This window comes from Abramis brama (assembly GCF_963993115.1).
Source record: "Abramis brama genome assembly, chromosome: 11".
NCBI lineage: Eukaryota > Metazoa > Chordata > Actinopteri > Cypriniformes > Leuciscidae > Abramis > Abramis brama.
The window spans coordinates 11,281,952-11,301,212 of NC_139973.1; the positions used below are offsets into that span (position 1 = coordinate 11,281,952).

General features: G+C 36.8%; 1 protein-coding gene across 2 annotated transcripts; it reads left to right on the forward strand.

Moving 5' to 3' along the window:
* Positions 1–1,828: 1,828 nt before the first annotated feature.
* On the forward strand, positions 1,829–18,568 carry pfkmb (phosphofructokinase, muscle b). Of its 2 annotated transcripts, XM_084127859.1 has the most exons (26): positions 1,829–2,031; positions 2,299–2,341; positions 3,392–3,475; positions 7,958–8,035; positions 8,473–8,571; positions 10,578–10,651; positions 10,905–10,982; positions 11,714–11,903; positions 12,604–12,769; positions 12,855–12,899; positions 13,494–13,602; positions 13,702–13,797; positions 13,882–13,974; positions 14,041–14,166; positions 14,657–14,721; positions 15,094–15,157; positions 15,297–15,443; positions 15,527–15,597; positions 15,719–15,806; positions 15,923–16,075; positions 16,168–16,332; positions 16,420–16,481; positions 16,637–16,748; positions 16,868–16,967; positions 17,916–18,021; positions 18,111–18,568. In XM_084127859.1, the coding sequence occupies exons 5-26, from the start codon at positions 8,487–8,489 to the stop codon at positions 18,244–18,246; spliced, it is 2,331 nt and encodes a 776-aa protein (XP_083983985.1). In that variant the 5' UTR covers positions 1,829–2,031; positions 2,299–2,341; positions 3,392–3,475; positions 7,958–8,035; positions 8,473–8,486; the 3' UTR covers positions 18,247–18,568. The 2 variants fall into 2 exon arrangements, with proteins under 2 accessions (XP_083983985.1, XP_083983984.1); XM_084127858.1 differs by lacking the exon at positions 1,829–2,031 and having other exon boundaries at positions 2,097–2,341.
* Positions 18,569–19,261: the final 693 nt, after the last annotated feature.

Consider the following 19,261-nt stretch of genomic DNA (forward strand, 5'->3'; position numbering starts at 1 on the left):
AGCAGATGCATATAAAATAACACGATCATCAATAATAAACAGCATATAAATCAAAACTGCCATGTAGACCCAGGACAAGCTATGACTGTGCAAGCTTTGTGGGTGTTGATGGACTCGATCTACTCCATCTATAATTTGATCATCGTTCTGAATCCGATCTGGATGTAGGCTAGTCTTTGACAAAAACCCAATTTTCTCAGCTTTTTGCTCAAAATGTTGCTTTTTTTTATGAAACTTACCCATATTCAAATGTTGATAAAAAGAGGAATGAATTAAGCTAAAACAGGGTTTTTGTTTAAGAACAGGGTCTGTTCTTTCTTTGGACATATTGCATGTTCAGATATTCATACAACAAAATATTCTCGGGGACATGAAATTTTTGTGAAAATGATCAAAAATGCTGGCGGTGGCTGGCAACTTTTTTCATAAACGCTGGCGGGGAAAGAGTTAAACATGTCGGATCCAGCAAATCGAGGCTTTTTTGAAAACTACAGGTATGTGTTGATACCTGATTCTTCAAAGTGTATGCAATTTTTTCTCCTGTTTTATCATCCACCAGGTGAAAAAAAAAAAAAAAAATCAATAATTGGAAAATTTAGACAAGTAATAGCTAACCCAGAACCTCAAGTATGAACAACAATTATAGTTTGTTTCTGTACTGCCAACTTATGTTCACAGAGTTTCAGTGTTTATAAAAAGTTGTGTACCCAGCACGACTACATAAACACCCACCATTCCATTTCCTACACGGCCACACACACACATTCATTTGATATGCACCACAAAGTGTGAGTGCGTGTTTATGCGTGTGCATTCTCAAGTGTGTGTGCTTTAAATGTCAAGGGTGAGTAAGTTAAGCATTTCATTTAGCATACAATTAAAAACAGGAAGAGGGGGTAAAGAGAAAGATCACAAAAGAAGGGAAGTTAGGAGAGGGCAAGTCACTAAAAAAGGTGGGTGGTGGAGGAGGAGGACAAACAGAAAAATGTATTGAAAAGATAAATGGAGAAAAAGAGAGATGGTGAAAAGGCTAAAGAGAAATTAAATATGGGGGAATGAATCAAGTGAGAATAGCAGACACGATAAATGAATAAAGGTAGCTGGAAGAGGTATTAGAAATACAGTATGAGGTATAGGTATAGAGGTATAGAGAGAAAGATTGGGAAATAAAAAAAAATGGATTTCAAGATTCTTTTATATTCTTATAACATTTACCACAGTCCATTATAACAGCAGTCTTTTTTGGTGGGAAGTAGCAGGTGAATATCTATTTCCGCCCACTGGTAAGAAATGGTATTGCAGTTTAATGAATGAAGACTAAGACAGGAAAAGAGAAAGTACAGTATCTGAATAAAACAGGATTTTTTATTATATGGTTGTGATGTCACAAAATTAAGCCATAACTCATGAATATTAATTAGGTTATTCATAATCTGTTACTATTCTAATACATAGTCTTTTTGATGGATCCTGCCTGTAGTGAAGTATTTTCAGGTCAAAACTGAAATTAATAAAAATATGAGAATAAATGTCCAAAAATTCAGTAAGGTAAGGACTCGGAGTTGCATTTTTTAACATAAAGATAGGGCATAAGGTAGGGCTCAATAAAGGATTTTTGGCATGAAACTCTTTCACACTGGCCCCGGGGCCATCAAACCATCATAATCTTTTAAAATCACAGTTTGTCAAAAGTTCTTTATTTCTTTTTTTTACATTCACTATTCACTAACATTACCTCTATTAACCCCTGCTTTGATCCAATAAAATCTACACGTGAACTGTGTTGTGTGCAATCCTATTACAGTATTAGACTGCCTCTACTGCTGTTAGTCAAGCTGATTTCGAAGTATTGAGCCAGAACTAAAATACTATTCATTCATTTGATTAAGAAAAATCCAGTGAAAACAGACCGACGAACAAATGCTGATTTAAAAAACAGAGAGTTAGAGAGAGATATTTGCTGGGAAACACCAAAGAAATAAGGATGGTGTATAGAAGGAGAGAACGCACTGGAAGTAGAGAGAAAAAAACGTGAGTAGGAAACGTGAGGTCAGTTCTAATAATACTGATAAGACCTCGTCATGGCCACCACACCATCTCATTCTAATGGGAAGAATGGAGGCAGTGTGGGACAACTGTGTGTGTGTCTGCCAGGTGTGTGTATGCATTTGGGATGTGTTTGTATGCGTGTGTCAGATTAGTGTTTGTTTGTTAGAGTTGTTTGTGTGCTTTCTGCAACTTTCTTTTCTCCTGTTCCACTGGATCCCACATATTGGACTGGTGGTGCTGATCTGGCAGTGCACGCACAGGAAGATTCAGTTTGATGCAAATCATGTCTACGGTACGCGTAGTGTGTGTGTGTTTGTGTACATGTGTGTGTAAAAATAAAAAAGCTGTGCATCTTTTATCTCTATACATTGTTGTGGGTGTATGTAGTCAACTTTAGTAATACTACATACATCAGAAAATACTCATGTGTTTGTGCATGTGTTTGATTGCGTATCTGTGTTGAGTACGAGATGCCATGTTTCAGTGGTCGAGCAGGCAGATGACCAAATGACACAGCACTTTAATATTCTGATGTCACAGTGAGCAAGCATTGCTCATAGGGAACTGATATTTAGAGGCTTATTAAACTTTTTTCAATGGCTTGATTCCAGAATTAGGCTACTGTATTTACTTGATTCTTTAAAAAGTAGAAATGGAACTGTCTGATGTATACAAGCTAGTATATTTTACACTAACATGAATGATAATGTTAGTGTGAAATGGCACAATATCTTGACATAGCTTAGCTTATAAATCTGAGAAGACTCCAATTTGAAAATAATAAACTTGCCGTTACCTCTTTTAACGCCTTTAATCATTTGCAGTGCTTTTTAAAGTGTTTTTTTTTTTAAATTAGTGTTGTTATGGTATCACTTTACAACACTTTGCAATAAGGTTTATTAGGTAATGCATTAACTAACATGAAATAACAATGAGCAATACATTTGTTACAGCATTTACTAATCTTTGTTAATGTTAGTTAATAAAAATACAACTCTTCATTGTTTGTTAATGTTAGTTCACAGTGCATTAACTAATGTTAACAAATACAACCTTTGACTTTAATAATGTATTAGTAAATGGTGAATTAATATTAAGTAAGATTAATAAATGCTGAAGAAGTATTGTTCATTCTTAGTCCATATTAACTAAGGTAGTTAACTTATGAACCTTATTGTAAAGTGTTACCGTTGTTATAGTATTTCCATCACAATTGACACAAATCTGAATTGAATGAATCTGTTGAGTACAAATTACTTAAAAACTCACTCATTGTACTAAAGAAGGATCGTCGCCACCTACTGGTCTAGTGATGTAACACTCTTCTTTTTTTTTTAAACAGGATCGAAAAATTTGAGTTGCCGGGATGAATCAGGATTGGAAAATTTGAGTTGCCGGGATGAATCAAAATCCGAACTATGTGCTGGTAAGGCCCTTCTGGAAAGTGAAGTTTGGCAATCAAGTTAATGGACATACTGTAGTTAAAGGGGTCATGACATTGGTTTGTTTTATTATTTTAATGTCCCTTGAGGTTCACTTAATAAAGTTTTGCTATTGCACATGAGTAAGGCCCTGTCCCAAATGGCACCCTAACACTCTAACAAAGAGTCCGCACTATCGTGACATAACGCCACTTTGACAGTCGGGAAGAAGTCTGTAGAAGAGCTCGCTTCAGCGTGGGCTCGGCAAAAGTGTGCATCAAGGGCCCATATCGACCGCAAAGGGGGCACTCGCAAGGATTTTAGCACTTCCGGTTCCCTTTTTCGTTTTAAATAGGATTTTGGTGTCCTTAACCTTTGTCGCTCTATCGGTTAATAAACAGAACTGCATGCATCTTGCACAGGCACGGATTAACGCACGGGCCTACTGGGCCAGCAGGGGGCCCTGTCAAATTTATATTCTTTTCAAATAATAATTATTATATATTTATTTTTTCAGTAAAATTGTTGAATATTGTGGAATAATGTGATTATTTTCTGCAGTAGCAAAGTATTAACTGGTAAATAAATCATTTTAATGTAGGCTATTGCTGCGCTGTTGAGAGGGACATCTAGAGTCGAGTTAAAATCATTGCGTAATATAAAGTCACGTGTAGAACGGTTTCTCGAAAAACAAAACAAAAATGAGTTTAAAACCACAACCGAGTGATCAATGAAAAGAAAGCAAAAAAAGGACAAAGAAAGCTACCAACAATCTCCAGCTTTTTTTAAAGTCGCGAGTCGCGACGATAACTGACCTTCTCATCTGAGCTGGCTGCATCAGTACACTCTCAAACACCTGACTGAGTGACCACATGACCAATCAAATCACAGTAGGCGGGCTTTACGTTTACAGAAGCGCGAATTCCAGAGCGATGCGCTTCACGCTTCAGTTAACGGTCATAATACAGTACGAGATAAGAGGCAAAACAGCTGTTTTAAGATAGAAGTTTTAAGCGACCGACAAAAATAATCAGTTTGTAAAGACTGTATCAATCAAAGCTCAGCTTTGGGAAGGGAAGATGTACAGGTCAAGATAAAGAGACTGAGAGAAGAAAGAGATGGAGATGAGAGAGGAAGAGCAGGTATTGCATACTGTGCCCAGAATGAATTCATACGAATTGGGCAACTTGTAAAATATGTACGATAGCAAAAATCTTAATAAAAAAAATGTCGAAAAATGATCATAATTTGTGTGTGTGTGTATATATATATTTATATATATATTTATATTTATTATTATTATTTTACACAAATAAAGTTACAGACTGCAGCTTTAAATGGCTGAAATAAGGTCTGTAGTGAACACAAGCTCAATACAATTTCAAGTTTTATTTTACGAAATAAAATACATCAGTATTACCCTTTTACAGTCTATGGTATTATTACTCCATGATTTTTAAGCTGTTAACGTTACGTGTCTTGAAAAGGGCGGTTGCTAAAGGCTAAATGGGACTAGGCTGTCGGGGTCGGAGACTTTAAACGTCATCACGCTGAACATGTAAGATCAGTTCGTTTTTACAGCCTCCTTATGCTTAAGTGTGCTCTTAAAAACTTCTAACTCACTTTCTGGGAAAACTGCATTGTTAGCCTTCAAAATTCATAAAAGTTGTGCTCATCTGTGAAAATTATCTTGATGGATTCTAACTGCCGATTGGACTACAAAGTGACGTCCTGCACCACTCTATTACCCACACTTGTATATACGTAATTTACAGACAAATCGTTATGAAATAATTTACTTACTGTTTGTGATGTTGCTGCTGTCCGATCCAATACAGTTGCTGCTTCATCTTTCAACAAAAGTTTCTTTGCGAACTCTCCATTACACTGTGCCGTCGTTTACAAAACAATCTGCAGTCAAATGCTCTGAACAAACAAATACAACTCAGACGCGATCCAGGACGCCATTTAAAAAAAACAAAAAACATCCACTTGTTCCTGATGCGAAAAGTCTACGGAACATGGTTAGTCTACGTTATCTTTCTGAAGTCTGTACCGAGACGCAAACGAGCTGTTTAAACAGGACGCTTCAAAGCCAACATTCTTTCACTCTTCCATTTGTCCTGTTGTCCACAGACTCAAGTACATGTACGTACTACGTCAGAAACTGAATGCGCATCTGTAGACAGCGTCAGTGATTATAATGGGGTCTTTTTGCTTTTGACGCGATGCGACGCTCACATAATATGACCCTTTTGGCGTTCCATAATATACAGTGTAGGCAAAACTCAGCTGTTAAGCTGTTATTTATTCTTTCGCCTGGCTTCGCTGACTGCGCGTGCTCCTCCTTCCCAAACGGACTAGTCCTAGGCCTTTACTTGAGACACCCCTCGCTGCGCTCGCCATTGTTTGTACTATTCTTTGAAATAACAGGGGGCGACTGAGTATGAATTGTTTTCTAAACCTAGTAAACCATCAGGAAGCAGCGTGATGTTTGATCAAGGTACCACGTGATGTTTGTTTTTCATTACACCTCACCAAACCAACTACAAAATAACCAAATAATCGTGTAAAATCCAGTAAACCTTGAGATTATTACTCATGACATTAGAACATATATGGACTTAAGAAGACTGGATATGAAATATAAAATATGTATAAAACAAATTAAACAATCTCTTAAATATGTTCTAATTTCATTACATATTTTTATTTAATTTCATGAACATTTTTATTAAATCTTTATTTTCATTAAAAGGGCTTATTTTTGCTATTGTAGGCTTATTTTGTATGTAAGCAATTAAATTGGACAAGCGCAAACTGGGTGCCTCGGCTCGAAGTCGACAATTCGTGCATCTGTGAAAGCGGAGCCATGCGCAAAGTTACAAAAAAAGCCGTGCACACCGCCACGCGAAAGACCGCCCGCACCTCGTGCAGCGAGTAAAACCAAGCTTTAAGCGACTGAATGCCAACTAGGCTGGGACTATGGTTCAATGATGAATAACTATTCGTTGATGTCTTGCTCTGGAAGCAGTCATATGCAAATGTATTTGGCTGTGTGACACACAGATCCCGCAATATCAAATTTCTATAAATATTGAAATATGAAGCAAGTTATTATTCTAACTAAAGTCCAGCACACACTGTTTTTGCCATCTGAGACAAATTTCTGGGATCGTAAAGGATTTCTGTTGGCATTAACACTGTACACACTGCACAATCTATTACATTTCTTAAAGGATTAAAAAAATCGTACAGCATAGGCTATAGTAGGTTTAAGTCTTGTTTCCAGAACAAATTTTCAGGACCATATAGAACTGTGGCTAGTCTAGAATAGACTAATAGACATAGACTGGAAGTTAGTAACATATTTTTTTCTTCGAGATTGGTCTTAACTTTTTTGAGCTCAGTTACATAAAAAGGTAGTTTGGTCTAATCTGAATCTGAAAAAGTAAGAGTGATTACCTCTTGTATAACTGCTAGTTGGTCAAACTAGTTTTTAAGACACAGACGCCAGACATAGACGCTACGTTAATGCAACTGGCCCCAGATCACACTACATTTAATGTTGCTAAAGAGAATTATCTGGTGTTAAGGAGGTTTAACTCAGCACTGTAAATAACTTGTTTAAATCACAAAACAGGATTGGAAGGTTCATAGTGATCCACTTCTTTAACCCGTAGTAACTAACTGAGACATGACTGTCTGGGTGTAACCAAACACAACAGCATTAAACCAGTAGACAGCAACATACTGGAGTCTGGACGCTGCATAACACCAACGTTGACCAACACCCAGCAGCTGTTGCATGTTAGAGTCATGTTTAATCCGGACTCTACTATAATCACTTTAGGATACTAATCTTGGTGACTAAAAGTCTTCTTTTTTTTCTAAATGGAGTAATAAAAGATAAGTCTACCTCACCAGTACTGGATAATGTGTTAATTTACTCCTATTTACTTTAATTTCCTTAATATTTAGGATTTTTTCCTCCTGGTTTGGGGCTCAGATTTACACTTGCCTTGTCAGCATCTTTACTGCCCCACCACAAAATTCATACTTGTTAAAGTCACCAATGGACAATTCCTAATATTTTTATAGAATATTGCAGTATTTTTATGATTTATCCGTGCACATCATTATTTTTTCATGATTTATGTTTACTCATGTTTACTGACGCGAAGGCGGGACAAAGTGTCCCTCATATGTGATCACAGCAATAGCAAACCACAGCGATCCAATCAATTTGCGATAGACAAAATCAAGTCCTACATTTTTTCTTGTTCAAGAAGCTGTTTTACTCTCATAAACAAACACACACACACACACACACACACCTCCTCACCATATGGTCATGATATTTTGTTAATACCATTGTTTTCTCAGAAAGATCATATGGAAGTGTGCTAAAATTTAGTCATGTCAGAGCTGTGTTCATTGGATGAAAAAAAAAAAATCTTTTTTTTCCTTCAATAACCTTGTTACAGATGGAAAGACCACATCTACAAAGTATTTCGATGGAACCCTGGGAGATCTCAACTGCTCTACCACCATACACAATGGCTGTAAGTCTGTGTGTGTGGGTGTGGGTGTGTGTGTGGCAGAGAGAGTATTTTTGCACTGCATATTCACAGTATGACCTATAGGAAAAGATAGCATAAAGGTCATGTTGGTGTATGCTTGTCCAACCATGTGTGTGCAGTTTTGTTCCTCTGTGTAAATGTTTTGTGTTTGTATCTGATTGTATTTCTGCATAAAGATCACATGGCATGGGATTAAAGTGACCGTAAATGCAGTTTGTATGTGTGTTTTAATCAGAACACTAGAAGCACGTGGTTAAATTTAGTTATGTCGGGGGTGGATACTGTGTGTGACACTGCATGCCAGGGTGGAGGGTGTTTATACTGCCGTCACGCTCCCATTCAGTCAGTCGGGAAGAGAGTGGTCTGATAGCGAGAGAAAGGTTGACAGTTCACTTCAAAATTTCTCTTGTCGTCTTCAGGCCATCTTGTCAAAATGCAGCGTTCAGCACCTGTGGACCCCACAAAGATGGGTGTTGGAAGGGCCATCGCTGTCCTCACCTCTGGAGGAGATGCACAGGGTGAGGAAGTGTGTATTTGTGTGTACAGGCATTTATGGAGACTAACTCCATGGATGTAGATACAGAACAAGTTTGCTGAATCCTTTGGCGCTTTAAACAGTTCTGGGGTCCAACTTTAAGCAGTTGTCACAGCTTTTTTTTTTTTTTTTAAGTTCTCACATACTGCATCTAACAAATCAGTGCTTTAAAACATAACTTAACCATATTTTTATGCTGTGACAACTTCATACAACAAAACCCATAATCTGCCATTGGCCTTGTATTAATAGATGATTTGGTCATTAAGTTTCTGTGTACTAACATTCAAAGCTTTGGGGTCAGTATGCTTATATATTCTCTTATGCTCACCAAGGCTGCATTTATTTGATCGAATAATAGAACAGTAATATTGTGAAATGTTATTACATATTTAAAATAATTGGTGTCTATTTAAATATATATTTTAAAATTACATTTATTCCTGTGATGAAAGCTGAATTTTCAGCATCATTACTCGGTGTAAAACGATCCTTCAGAAATCATTTGAATATGCTGATTTGGTCCTCAGGAAACATTTCTTATTATTATCACAGTTAAACAAAAAACAGTTGTGTTTCTTTATATTATTCTGTGATGAATGTAAAGTTCAAAAGCAGCATTTGTTTGTAACATCATAAATGTCTTTAATTCAGCAGGGACACATTACATTGATCAAAAGGGACAGTAAAGTGTTAATTTCTTTAAGAAAAATCATACACACCCCAAACTTTTGAATATTAGTGTAAATGTTTTTGGGTAGTTGAGCATAACATGCCCTTAATGATGAGTATATTCAACATAAATCATGATTTTAGGTTACAATTTATATGAACACATAATAGTATTTATTTTAGCTTCAGCTAGCATCAGTTTACTTCTTTACTTTACATCAGCATCTGCAACTTTTTTCTAAAACCTATGTATTTTTGTTCAATGGAACACTAAAGGAGATGTTTATACCGTCAAACACTATAAAATTACATATGAAAATGTTCATGATACAAACCTTGTTCATGTTTCTGTGCGTTCAAAATGTGTGCAGCTTGTTCTCCTTTTTGTTGTTGCATAGATTTCAACTATATAAATCGTCATCCACTTTTGTTATATGGAAAAGAGCAGCAGGGACATTCTGCTAAACATCTCCTGTGTTTCATGAAATATAAGAATAGGGGGTTTGGAATGACATGAGAGTGAGCAAATGATGACATCATTTACAGATTTGGGGAAACTATACCTCCATGTAGGAAGGTTTTTTCAACTACATAATCAAGAGTGATATGCAATTTCCCCCTCTTTTGCATTAAAATGCAAGGTATAAAGTCAAATGTGTGTGGTACTGAATTTGGGCATAACTTGATAGATGATAATTTAAAGTGGTTGTGTTGAATCCTTGATTACCTGATTGAACTACCACCTCCTCATTTACTATATCAGCCATATTGAATGAGCAACAGGAATCATATATCAGAGAGGTCATGAGAGGTGCTAAAGCTTTCACACTGACCTTTTATCCAACCTTTAGCAGTAGGAAAAAGAACTGACCTTTAACCTTATCTGGTACCAGCTGCAGAATAAGTCAAATAACTGTGTAATGTCAACTAGTCCTAGAAGAACCTTAACTATGGCTGTCCCATCGTTCCCTCTCCCTCTCACTCAATTCCTTCCCATGATCTCTCTGTCTCTCTCTCTGTCTGGAGGGTGTTATATTTAGCCGGTGACCTTTGGGGAAATGTGGTTGCTTTGGAGAGCTGGGCAATGAAGCTGTCCTGTTGTCCTCTCTGGTTCAATCTTAAATGAAACTTGAGCCACTTAGATTGCCCTTTTCAATGGGACTTAACCACCATGTGTGTATGTGTGACCAGATGACAAGATAACAGGTTTGGAATAAAACCAAAAACAGTTTCCAGTTACCTTTACTAAGTGTCTTGCAAATCAAAATACTATAAAATATGTGCAGTAATTATGATTCATTAATTATTATATCTCAGGCATGAATGCTGCTGTCCGAGCCACAGTGAGAGTTGGGATCTACACCGGTGCGAAAGTCTATTTTGTGCATGAGGTTTGTACATCTAAACACACATACACACATAAGAAACAAAGAATTAAAAGTGAAATATTGGTATGCGCTGGACACAAAAATTGAGAATTTGTAATTCTAATTCACTGTTATTCACTTATGCAGGAGAAATTCAATTTCCAATTCACTCAGCTCTGGCTCAATTCTAAGTCCACTCAATCTTTTTAAAGTCTATGCATTATTTAAAATGTGTGTGCATTCAATTATGCGTCCTCCAATTTCTGTGTGAGTCTAGGGTTATCAGGGCCTAGTCGATGGAGGCGATAACATCCGACAAGCAACTTGGGAGAGCGTGTCAATGATGCTGCAACTGGTAATTTGATAATCTTTTCACTGGTAATATTTCGACAATCATATCATGTGTGTTTTCTACACAATCAAACCATAACTGAAACTAAAGGGTGAGTGCATCAGGTTATTTTTATATGCATGTATGAGGTCATATTGCATGGTAGGCGATAACCACTTTGATCTAGCACAAAATGCCAGAGTTCATCTAGAGATTTCTGCTTTTGAGACTTAGGGTAATATTAGATAGACACACACACACACACACACACACACACGCACTACTGCCTGTGCCTACACTACAAATTACCATGTGAGTAATGGCACAAGCCATAGACAAATTACATTATGACAATGCTGATTGGCTGATGGCACCACAAGACCGCAGACAGTTTCAGGGCCCTATCTTACACCTGGTGCCATGCGCGACGCAAATGTTTTTTGCTAGTTTCAGTCCGACACAGTTATCATTTTCACATCCTGTGGCACGATGTTTAAATAGCAAATGCATTGTTGGCACGTTGCTATTTTGAGGCAACAGAAATAGACTGCGCCATTGACCAACTGAAACCTGGTCTAAAGTCAATGGTGCAATATAAGATTGTTAAAATAGGGCCCTCAAACCCTTACTATCCAGCCAAACCTTGACTCATTGGCATCCTACACATTATGTGGTCAATAACCACCCACAGCACTTTAGTATATTCCTCTGTATTTCTGATTATTTTTCTTATTTACCTCTTTCTGTTTTGTCAGGGGGGCACAGTCATTGGCAGTGCCCGCTGTCAGGACTTCCGCTCTAAGGAGGGTAGAGCTAAAGCAGCATGCAACCTGGTGAAGTTGGGCATCACTAATCTGTGTGTAATTGGTGGAGATGGCAGCTTGACTGGCGCCAACGAGTTCCGTAATGAGTGGAGTGAACTGCTCCAAATCTTGCTGAAAACAGGTAGGACTACACCATCCAGTAATCCTTGTCAGTCTGTTACATCAGGGGTTTTAAAACTTTTTTATGTCCCCATTCATCCATCCACCCTATTCAGCAAGGACATAACATAAAACATACAATTTTTAATTCAAATAAATGCTGTTCTTTTGAACTTTCTATTCATCAAAGAATCCTGAATTTTTTTTTTAGCACAGTTTACACAAAAATATAAGCAGCACTTTTCAACATTGATAATAGTAAGAAATGTTTCTTGGGCACCAAATCAGCATATTGCAATGATTTCAGAAGGATCATGTGACACTGAAGACTAGAGTAATGGCTGAAAACATTCAGCTTTGCCATCACAGGAATAAATTACATATTCAAATGTATTCAAAAATAATTAATTTAAATTGTAAAAATATTTTACAATATTACAGTTTTACTGTATTTATGACATACATGCTGCCTTGGTGAGCATAAAAGACTTATTTTGCACAAAAACAATTACAGACTGCAAACTCTTGAACAGTAGTGTATATGGTGATCTCTGAGAATATGTTTTGGCTTTGTAAATATATTAAATATGTACATAATATTTTGCTGAAAGTAAGACACTGTACCTTTATATAAATAGGGAGACTGATGAGAAGATTCAATGTTTCAGTTATAGAGAAATACACATAAAACACATGCCTGTCTGTCTGTGCTCATACTGTAGGAAAGATCACAGCAGAGGAGGCTAAACGTTCATCTCATCTGAACATCGTTGGGATGGTTGGATCCATAGACAATGATTTCTGTGGCACAGACATGACCATCGGCACTGATTCAGCTCTGCACAGAATCATGGAAGTAGTGGATGCCATCACAACAACAGCTCAGAGGTAAATGCACACACACACGTGTATGTACATATGGTACAACACAGTTGCATTCTGAGCCTGAAAACACATTGATTTGTCTTTGCAGTCATCAAAGAGCCTTTATTCTGGAAGTGATGGGGAGGCATTGTGGGTATGTTGTAGTATGGATGCATGATATGTCATTCTGTTGTTGCATGTTACCATATTATCTGTTCTAAAAAATAAAAAAAAATCCATATCTTATGCTAATCAGTGTTTGACTTGATTATTGATCATAAACCAGTTGCAGTAGTATTGTTATGCACAAGGTTACCACCAGTGTTATTTTAGTATCATTGAGATACTATAATTTTTTTAATATTTTGAATACGTTTTTATTTTTGTATTTTTATTACGTTCATTTTAATTTTATAAAAAAAAAAAAAAACATTTTGTTGTGTGTTTTTGTCATTTTTATTACTTATTTCTGTATAGTTCTTTATTTCAGTTTTAGCTTTAGTTACTTTATCACATCAAGATAAACTAAATGAAAAATGACTAATGTTGCTTTGGAAACTAAAATAAAATTATAATATTATAAATTAATATATTATGGCTTGGTTTCACAGACAGGGCTTAGACTAAGCCAGGACTAGGCCTTTATTAAAACGTGCATGCAAATTGTTTTAGCTCTAGTTAACTATAACATTCCTGGTTATGACAGTGTGTAACCAAGAGTGTATGTATTTTTTGTGTGTAAATATAGGTATTTGGCCTTAGTCACTGCCCTGTCGTGTGGCGCTGACTGGGTGTTTATTCCTGAGATGCCTCCAGATGAAGGATGGGAGGTCCATCTGTGCAGGAGACTTACCTATGTAACATCTATACACATTATAATGCCTTACTTATCATCATAGTCAACATCATCATCATCATATTCTGTCCAATATAACTATACTGTCTTAATTGTGCAGCAAAGAAGCATTGGCCATCGTTTGAATGTCATCATTGTGGCAGAAGGTGCTTTGGATCGCCAAGGCAAACCCATCACCAGTGACTTTATCAAGAACGTAAGCCCAAACTGTCACATAAAATATGATCATAGAGATTTTTTTATCATGACTAATTCTTTGTGCATGTTTGTGTTTGTTTAGCTGGTCACTAAAAAGCTCGGCTTTGACACACGTGCCACTATTCTGGGTCATGTGCAGAGAGGAGGAACACCTTCAGCCTTTGACAGAATCTTGGTATGATCAGAATCAGCATTTTTTGTCTGTTTGATGCATATGTAACATGCTCTGTCTCGTTCTCAGGGCAGTAGGATGGGGGTGGAGGCTGTGATGGCATTGCTAGAGGCCACTCCTGACACCCCTGCATGTGTGGTCAGTCTGTCTGGAAACATGGCTGTTCGACTGCCCCTCATGGAGTGTGTGCAAGTGGTGAGCAGGCATAGACACATCTTGACTTCTTGGCTGCATTATTATATGGTTGATGTGTTTCGATGCGGTAGTTCAAATCATATCAAAATAACTGCTGTTTTCCCCAACCAGATATAAAAGTATTTATATGAACAGGTCGTTTGGGTCGTTCATGTTTGATGTTTTTGAAATGCTCACCGAGGCTGCATTTATTTGATCAAAAATACAGTAAAAACAGTAATATTGTGAAATGTTTTTACAATTTAAAATAACTGTTTTCTATTTTAATATATTTTAAAAATTTGTTTATTCCTGTGATGGCAAAGCTGAATTTTCAGCATCATTACTCCAGTCTTCAGGGTCAGATGATCCTTCAGAAATCATTCTAATATGTTGATTTGGTGCTCAAGAAATATTCATTATTATTATTATCAATGTTATTCTATTCTTTGATGAATAGAAAGTTGAAAAGAACAGCATTTAATTTGTAATACATCTTCTCTTTTTCTAGACAAAAGAAGTGACAAAAGCTATGGCAGAGGGCAGGTTTGAGGAAGCTGTTAAGCTCAGGGGAAAGTGAGTTCTTTCAAAAATACAAAACTGGTGTGCACATCCAAACCACCTAGATTGGGCTCAGGTGCAGGACATCAAAATAACATAAACAAAAAAAGAAAAGTGAAGTCCGCACACTGCATGCTGCTCAAGATAAATGTATTAAAAGCACAACGTTTCGACCATCAGGTCTTCATCGGGTTCATCATTGCACCTGATGAAGACCTGATGGTCGAAACGTTGTGCTTTTAATACATTTATCTTTAGCAGCATGCAGTGTGCGGACTTCACTTTTCTTTTTTTGTGAAAGTGAGTTCTTTATCATTGTCTGTCTTTCTTTCTTTCTTTGCTATAACAAACTAAACCTGTGACTGATTTGCTGTTTCTCTTCTGCAGGAGTTTTGAGAACAATTGGAACACATATAAACTCTTGGCCCATGTGACCGCCCCAGATGTGAAGGTGCGGAACAAGATATGAATCATTTAATCATTCATTTTATCCCATTTGTTAGACTTTACTCCAGATATGTATGAATTTCTCTTATATTCATACAGAGAATTTCTCTTCTTCCTCTTTCCATCTTTCTCTCTTTCTTTAGAGTAATATAAACATAGCTATACTGAACGTGGGAGCTCCGTGTGCAGGAATGAACGCAGCAGTCCGTTCAGCAGTCAGAATGGGTATCATTCAAGGACACAACATGCTAGCAGTGCATGACGGCTTCGAGGGACTTGCACACGGAACTGTAAAGTATTTAACATGCATGAGGAATCCATGAGTCCATATGAAGAAATGTCTTCTCTTTGATTTAAACTCTGTCTCCTGCAGATTGAACCAATTGATTGGGGCTATGTGGGAGGCTGGACAGGCAAAGGCGGTTCTAATTTAGGAACCAAGAGGTATGTTTTTTTGATCAAATAAATGCAAATTGGTGAACAAAAGAAATCTTACTTGCCCCAAACTTGTGTAAATAGTGTGTGTTATTTTTGTATCTCTTTCTTTCTCCTTCTCTCCCTGTAGGTCACTGCCGGCTAGTATGATCGAAGATATCAGTCTGAATATAGCCAAGTTTAACATTCATGCCCTGGTTATCATTGGAGGATTTGAGGTGAGAAAATCTCAAATACTACAGCCAATATGAAATAAAATATTTGAAATCCTTTTATTTGTCCACCTTGTTGTTTGATTTTTACACACACTCTCTTGCTCCCCCTTTCTGTTTAGGCCTTTGTTGGAGGTTTGGAATTAGTGACTGCCAGAGAAAAATATGAGGAGTTGTGTATTCCCCTGGTTGTTATTCCTGCTACTGTGTCTAATAACGTTCCTGGATCAGACTTCAGCATCGGTGCTGATACTGCTCTGAATACTATCACGACTGTGAGAAACCACACACTATAAAATTGTATAATGTACAATTCACAGACATGTCCCCAACCATCTGTTTAATCGTCTGTTTTGTGTCTTTTAAGACATGCGATAGGATCAAGCAATCCGCCGCTGGAACAAAGCGCAGGGTTTTCATAATTGAAACAATGGGGGGATTTTGTGGGTATCTGGCAACCATGGCAGGACTGGCTGCGGGGGCTGATGCTGCTTATATCTATGAAGATCCATTTGCCATTCACGACCTGGAGGTGAGGCCTGTTAGGATGGGTGATTGGATGGATATATGTCAATGTCATTTTGTTTGTTTTTAACTTAAATTTCTGGTTGCGAAATAGACAAATGTGGAGCATTTATTAGAGAAGATGAAGACCACAGTGAAAAGAGGCCTCATCCTCAGGTTGGTCATTTTGTCACACAATCTGTTTCTGCATTTTTTCGCTCTTTCTTTCTCTTTCAGTCAACTTCTGCAATAATCTAAATCTAGACAAATGACTCCAGTCTTATGTAATTCTTGTGCCAGCACTCTAATAACATCAAACTGTTTTCCCTCAGGAATGAGAAATGTAATGCAAACTACACTACAGATTTTATCTTCAACTTGTACTCCGAAGAGGGCAAAGGAGTTTTTGACTGCCGTAAGAATGTGCTTGGGCACATGCAGCAGGTCTGTGTGTACAATATTGATAGTATTCTAGGGTTTTGGCCCGTGTTTTTAAACACTATTGCTGAGCTTCCTTGTCATCATCTCTGCTCAATTGCCAACTTTTCTCATGGTATTTTCAGGGTGGAACGCCTACACCGTTTGACAGGAACTTTGGCACAAAGATGGGTGCTAAAGCAGTGTTGTGGTTGACTGATAAACTGAAGGAGTGTTACAGACATGGTGAGTGAACAATAATTTGGATGATAGGAGACTAAATGGGAGACTTAATGGGTTTGAATTGTGTTTAAATTTACAGCACTTTCCATGAATGGGTTACAATATAGTGACTGAAGTTTTAACACTCAAACACGCACACACGCACATGAACACACTCAAACATACACACACAAAAATGCGCGCACACACACACACGGTTACATACTACTACTAATTATTACAATTTCATAATAATTAAAATAATAAACATTTAAATCAATAAATAATAAGAATAATTACATATAACATGTTTTACTGCAATACATTTCAGTATATATCAGTAGCTATGTTTCCATCAAGCTATTTTTATGCGAATTTTGGGAAATCGTAAGAGAAAGAAAAAAAAACTCCACCAAGATGTGCATCAATTCTAAAAATGTGCATTTAAAAATGTATGCTTTGAATTGAGGTTGATCATTTTTTTATCAGATAGGAAGACATGGACATAAACTAAGATGGAAACACATTTACCAAATAAATCCCTCGATGCGCAACAAAAAAAGTCATATGAGTTCCGTCCAGAGATCCATATACTTGTGGTACAAACCTCAGAATGCAAGATGCATAATGCATGACAATTTTGCACTTGTTAAATTCACAGCTTTGCATGGAAATATAGCTAGTGTCAATGTAGCACAGCTCAAACATGCATTTTAGTCTGGGACTATAGGCTTAAGCCTTGTCTTACCAGGAGGTTAATGTTTCAAATGAGCTACTTTTAATGCTAGGTTAATTGTATCTTATATAATATTGTATGTAACATATGTAATAATTCTCACAATCTTTAATGCATAAAAAGCAATGGAACACCAAAAAGTACTGTATTCATTGAAAGCGCCTTACATAAATCCTTATGAACCTGACTGTATCTTTCTGTCTTTCCATAAACATCTTTCACTCTTGTATGAGCAGGCCGTATCTTTGCTAACACAACGGACTCTGCCTGTGTTCTGGGAATGAGGAAGCGAGCCATGATCTTCCAGCCTCTCTCTGATCTCAAAGAGGACACCGACTTTGTGTGAGTGATCCCCGATTCATTTCACTGTTGTTTCATTGCATCGCACACATTGTCATTCACTGAGTGAATCCCACCCGTTTCTGTTCCAGACATCGTATACCGAAGACTCAGTGGTGGCTGAAGCTTAGGCCCATTCTCAAGATTCTGGCCAAATACAAGATCACTTTGGACACCTCAGAGAACGCTACGATGGAGCATGTTATTAAGAAGAGAGGAGCAGTCTAGATACACACTGTATTACAGTGGGATAAAAAAAAAGATCTTAGTATAAAAGAATAATCAGCTGATCACCCTAATGTTCTTCCAAAACCAAGTAAACACACAAAAAGAAATATGGGTTACATGAGTGACTAAATAATGACAGAATTTCATTTCAGAAGTTTTAGGTGAACTATCCCTTTAAGTACAAAACCCCACAAATTTGAACAGCTGTATTTTTAAAATTTCACCACTAGGCCTATCTGGCCTAAATATACTATTGTTAAAAAAAAAACTATTGTACTATTGTTTCTAAATAAATAAAACTGCCAGACTAAATTAAACCTGTAGATTTATTTTTCGATGAATTCATTGAACACAGAAAAGTAATATTTGTAGATTCACATTAATATCAACATGGCAACATTGCCAGAGACATTGCATATTTTCAGTTCTTTTTTTTTTACTTGTTTATTTTTTTCTGGAAGACCAACAGGATTTAACATGATTTATATATGTGATACATTTAGTTTCCAAAGTGCACAATTTTTCTTATGTATATGGTAACATATATGGTATATAGCGGTATATAACTGTTTTCTAAAGCAGACGAACTATTACGAACAAATGTGAGATTCAAATAGAAGTTAATCAACATATCCAATAGCTGAAAACTTGGTGCTGAAGAGAGAACAAAGAGCACCGCCATGTGGTGACAATGCCCTTGTTACAGTAATAATCTAGTAAAACTAAACGGGTGTCTTTCTTGATTCAATGTTAATTAAAATGTTTCTTATAACGTTATTACCATTTGCTTTGCAAATATCAATACTCATTTCTTATCAAATTGTATAGAGCGAATACTATTCTCATCTTATTTGAATGTTTTTAAGCGTGTTGCATTTGGCTTGTGGGGGAAAATCACAAAAGTAAAATACGCAGTAAAAACTAAAATATAAGACAGGAAGAGGAAGAGGTGAACTACAGTGACCACATTATTCCAGTAGCTCTTGCAGGGTAGCCTATCTCTGTGATGATCGAT

Excerpts from the sequence above, each read along its gene's own strand:
- pfkmb (XM_084127858.1), top strand. The coding sequence starts at position 2,107 with ATGGGAAGAATGGAGGCAGTGTGGGACAACTGTGTGTGTGTCTGCCAG. Across the intron at positions 12,900-13,493 it reads GTGATGGGGAGGCATTGTGG|GTATTTGGCCTTAGTCACTG; the intron begins GTATGTTGTAGT and ends GTGTAAATATAG. Across the intron at positions 13,975-14,040 it reads CAGCCTTTGACAGAATCTTG|GGCAGTAGGATGGGGGTGGA; the intron begins GTATGATCAGAA and ends TCTCGTTCTCAG.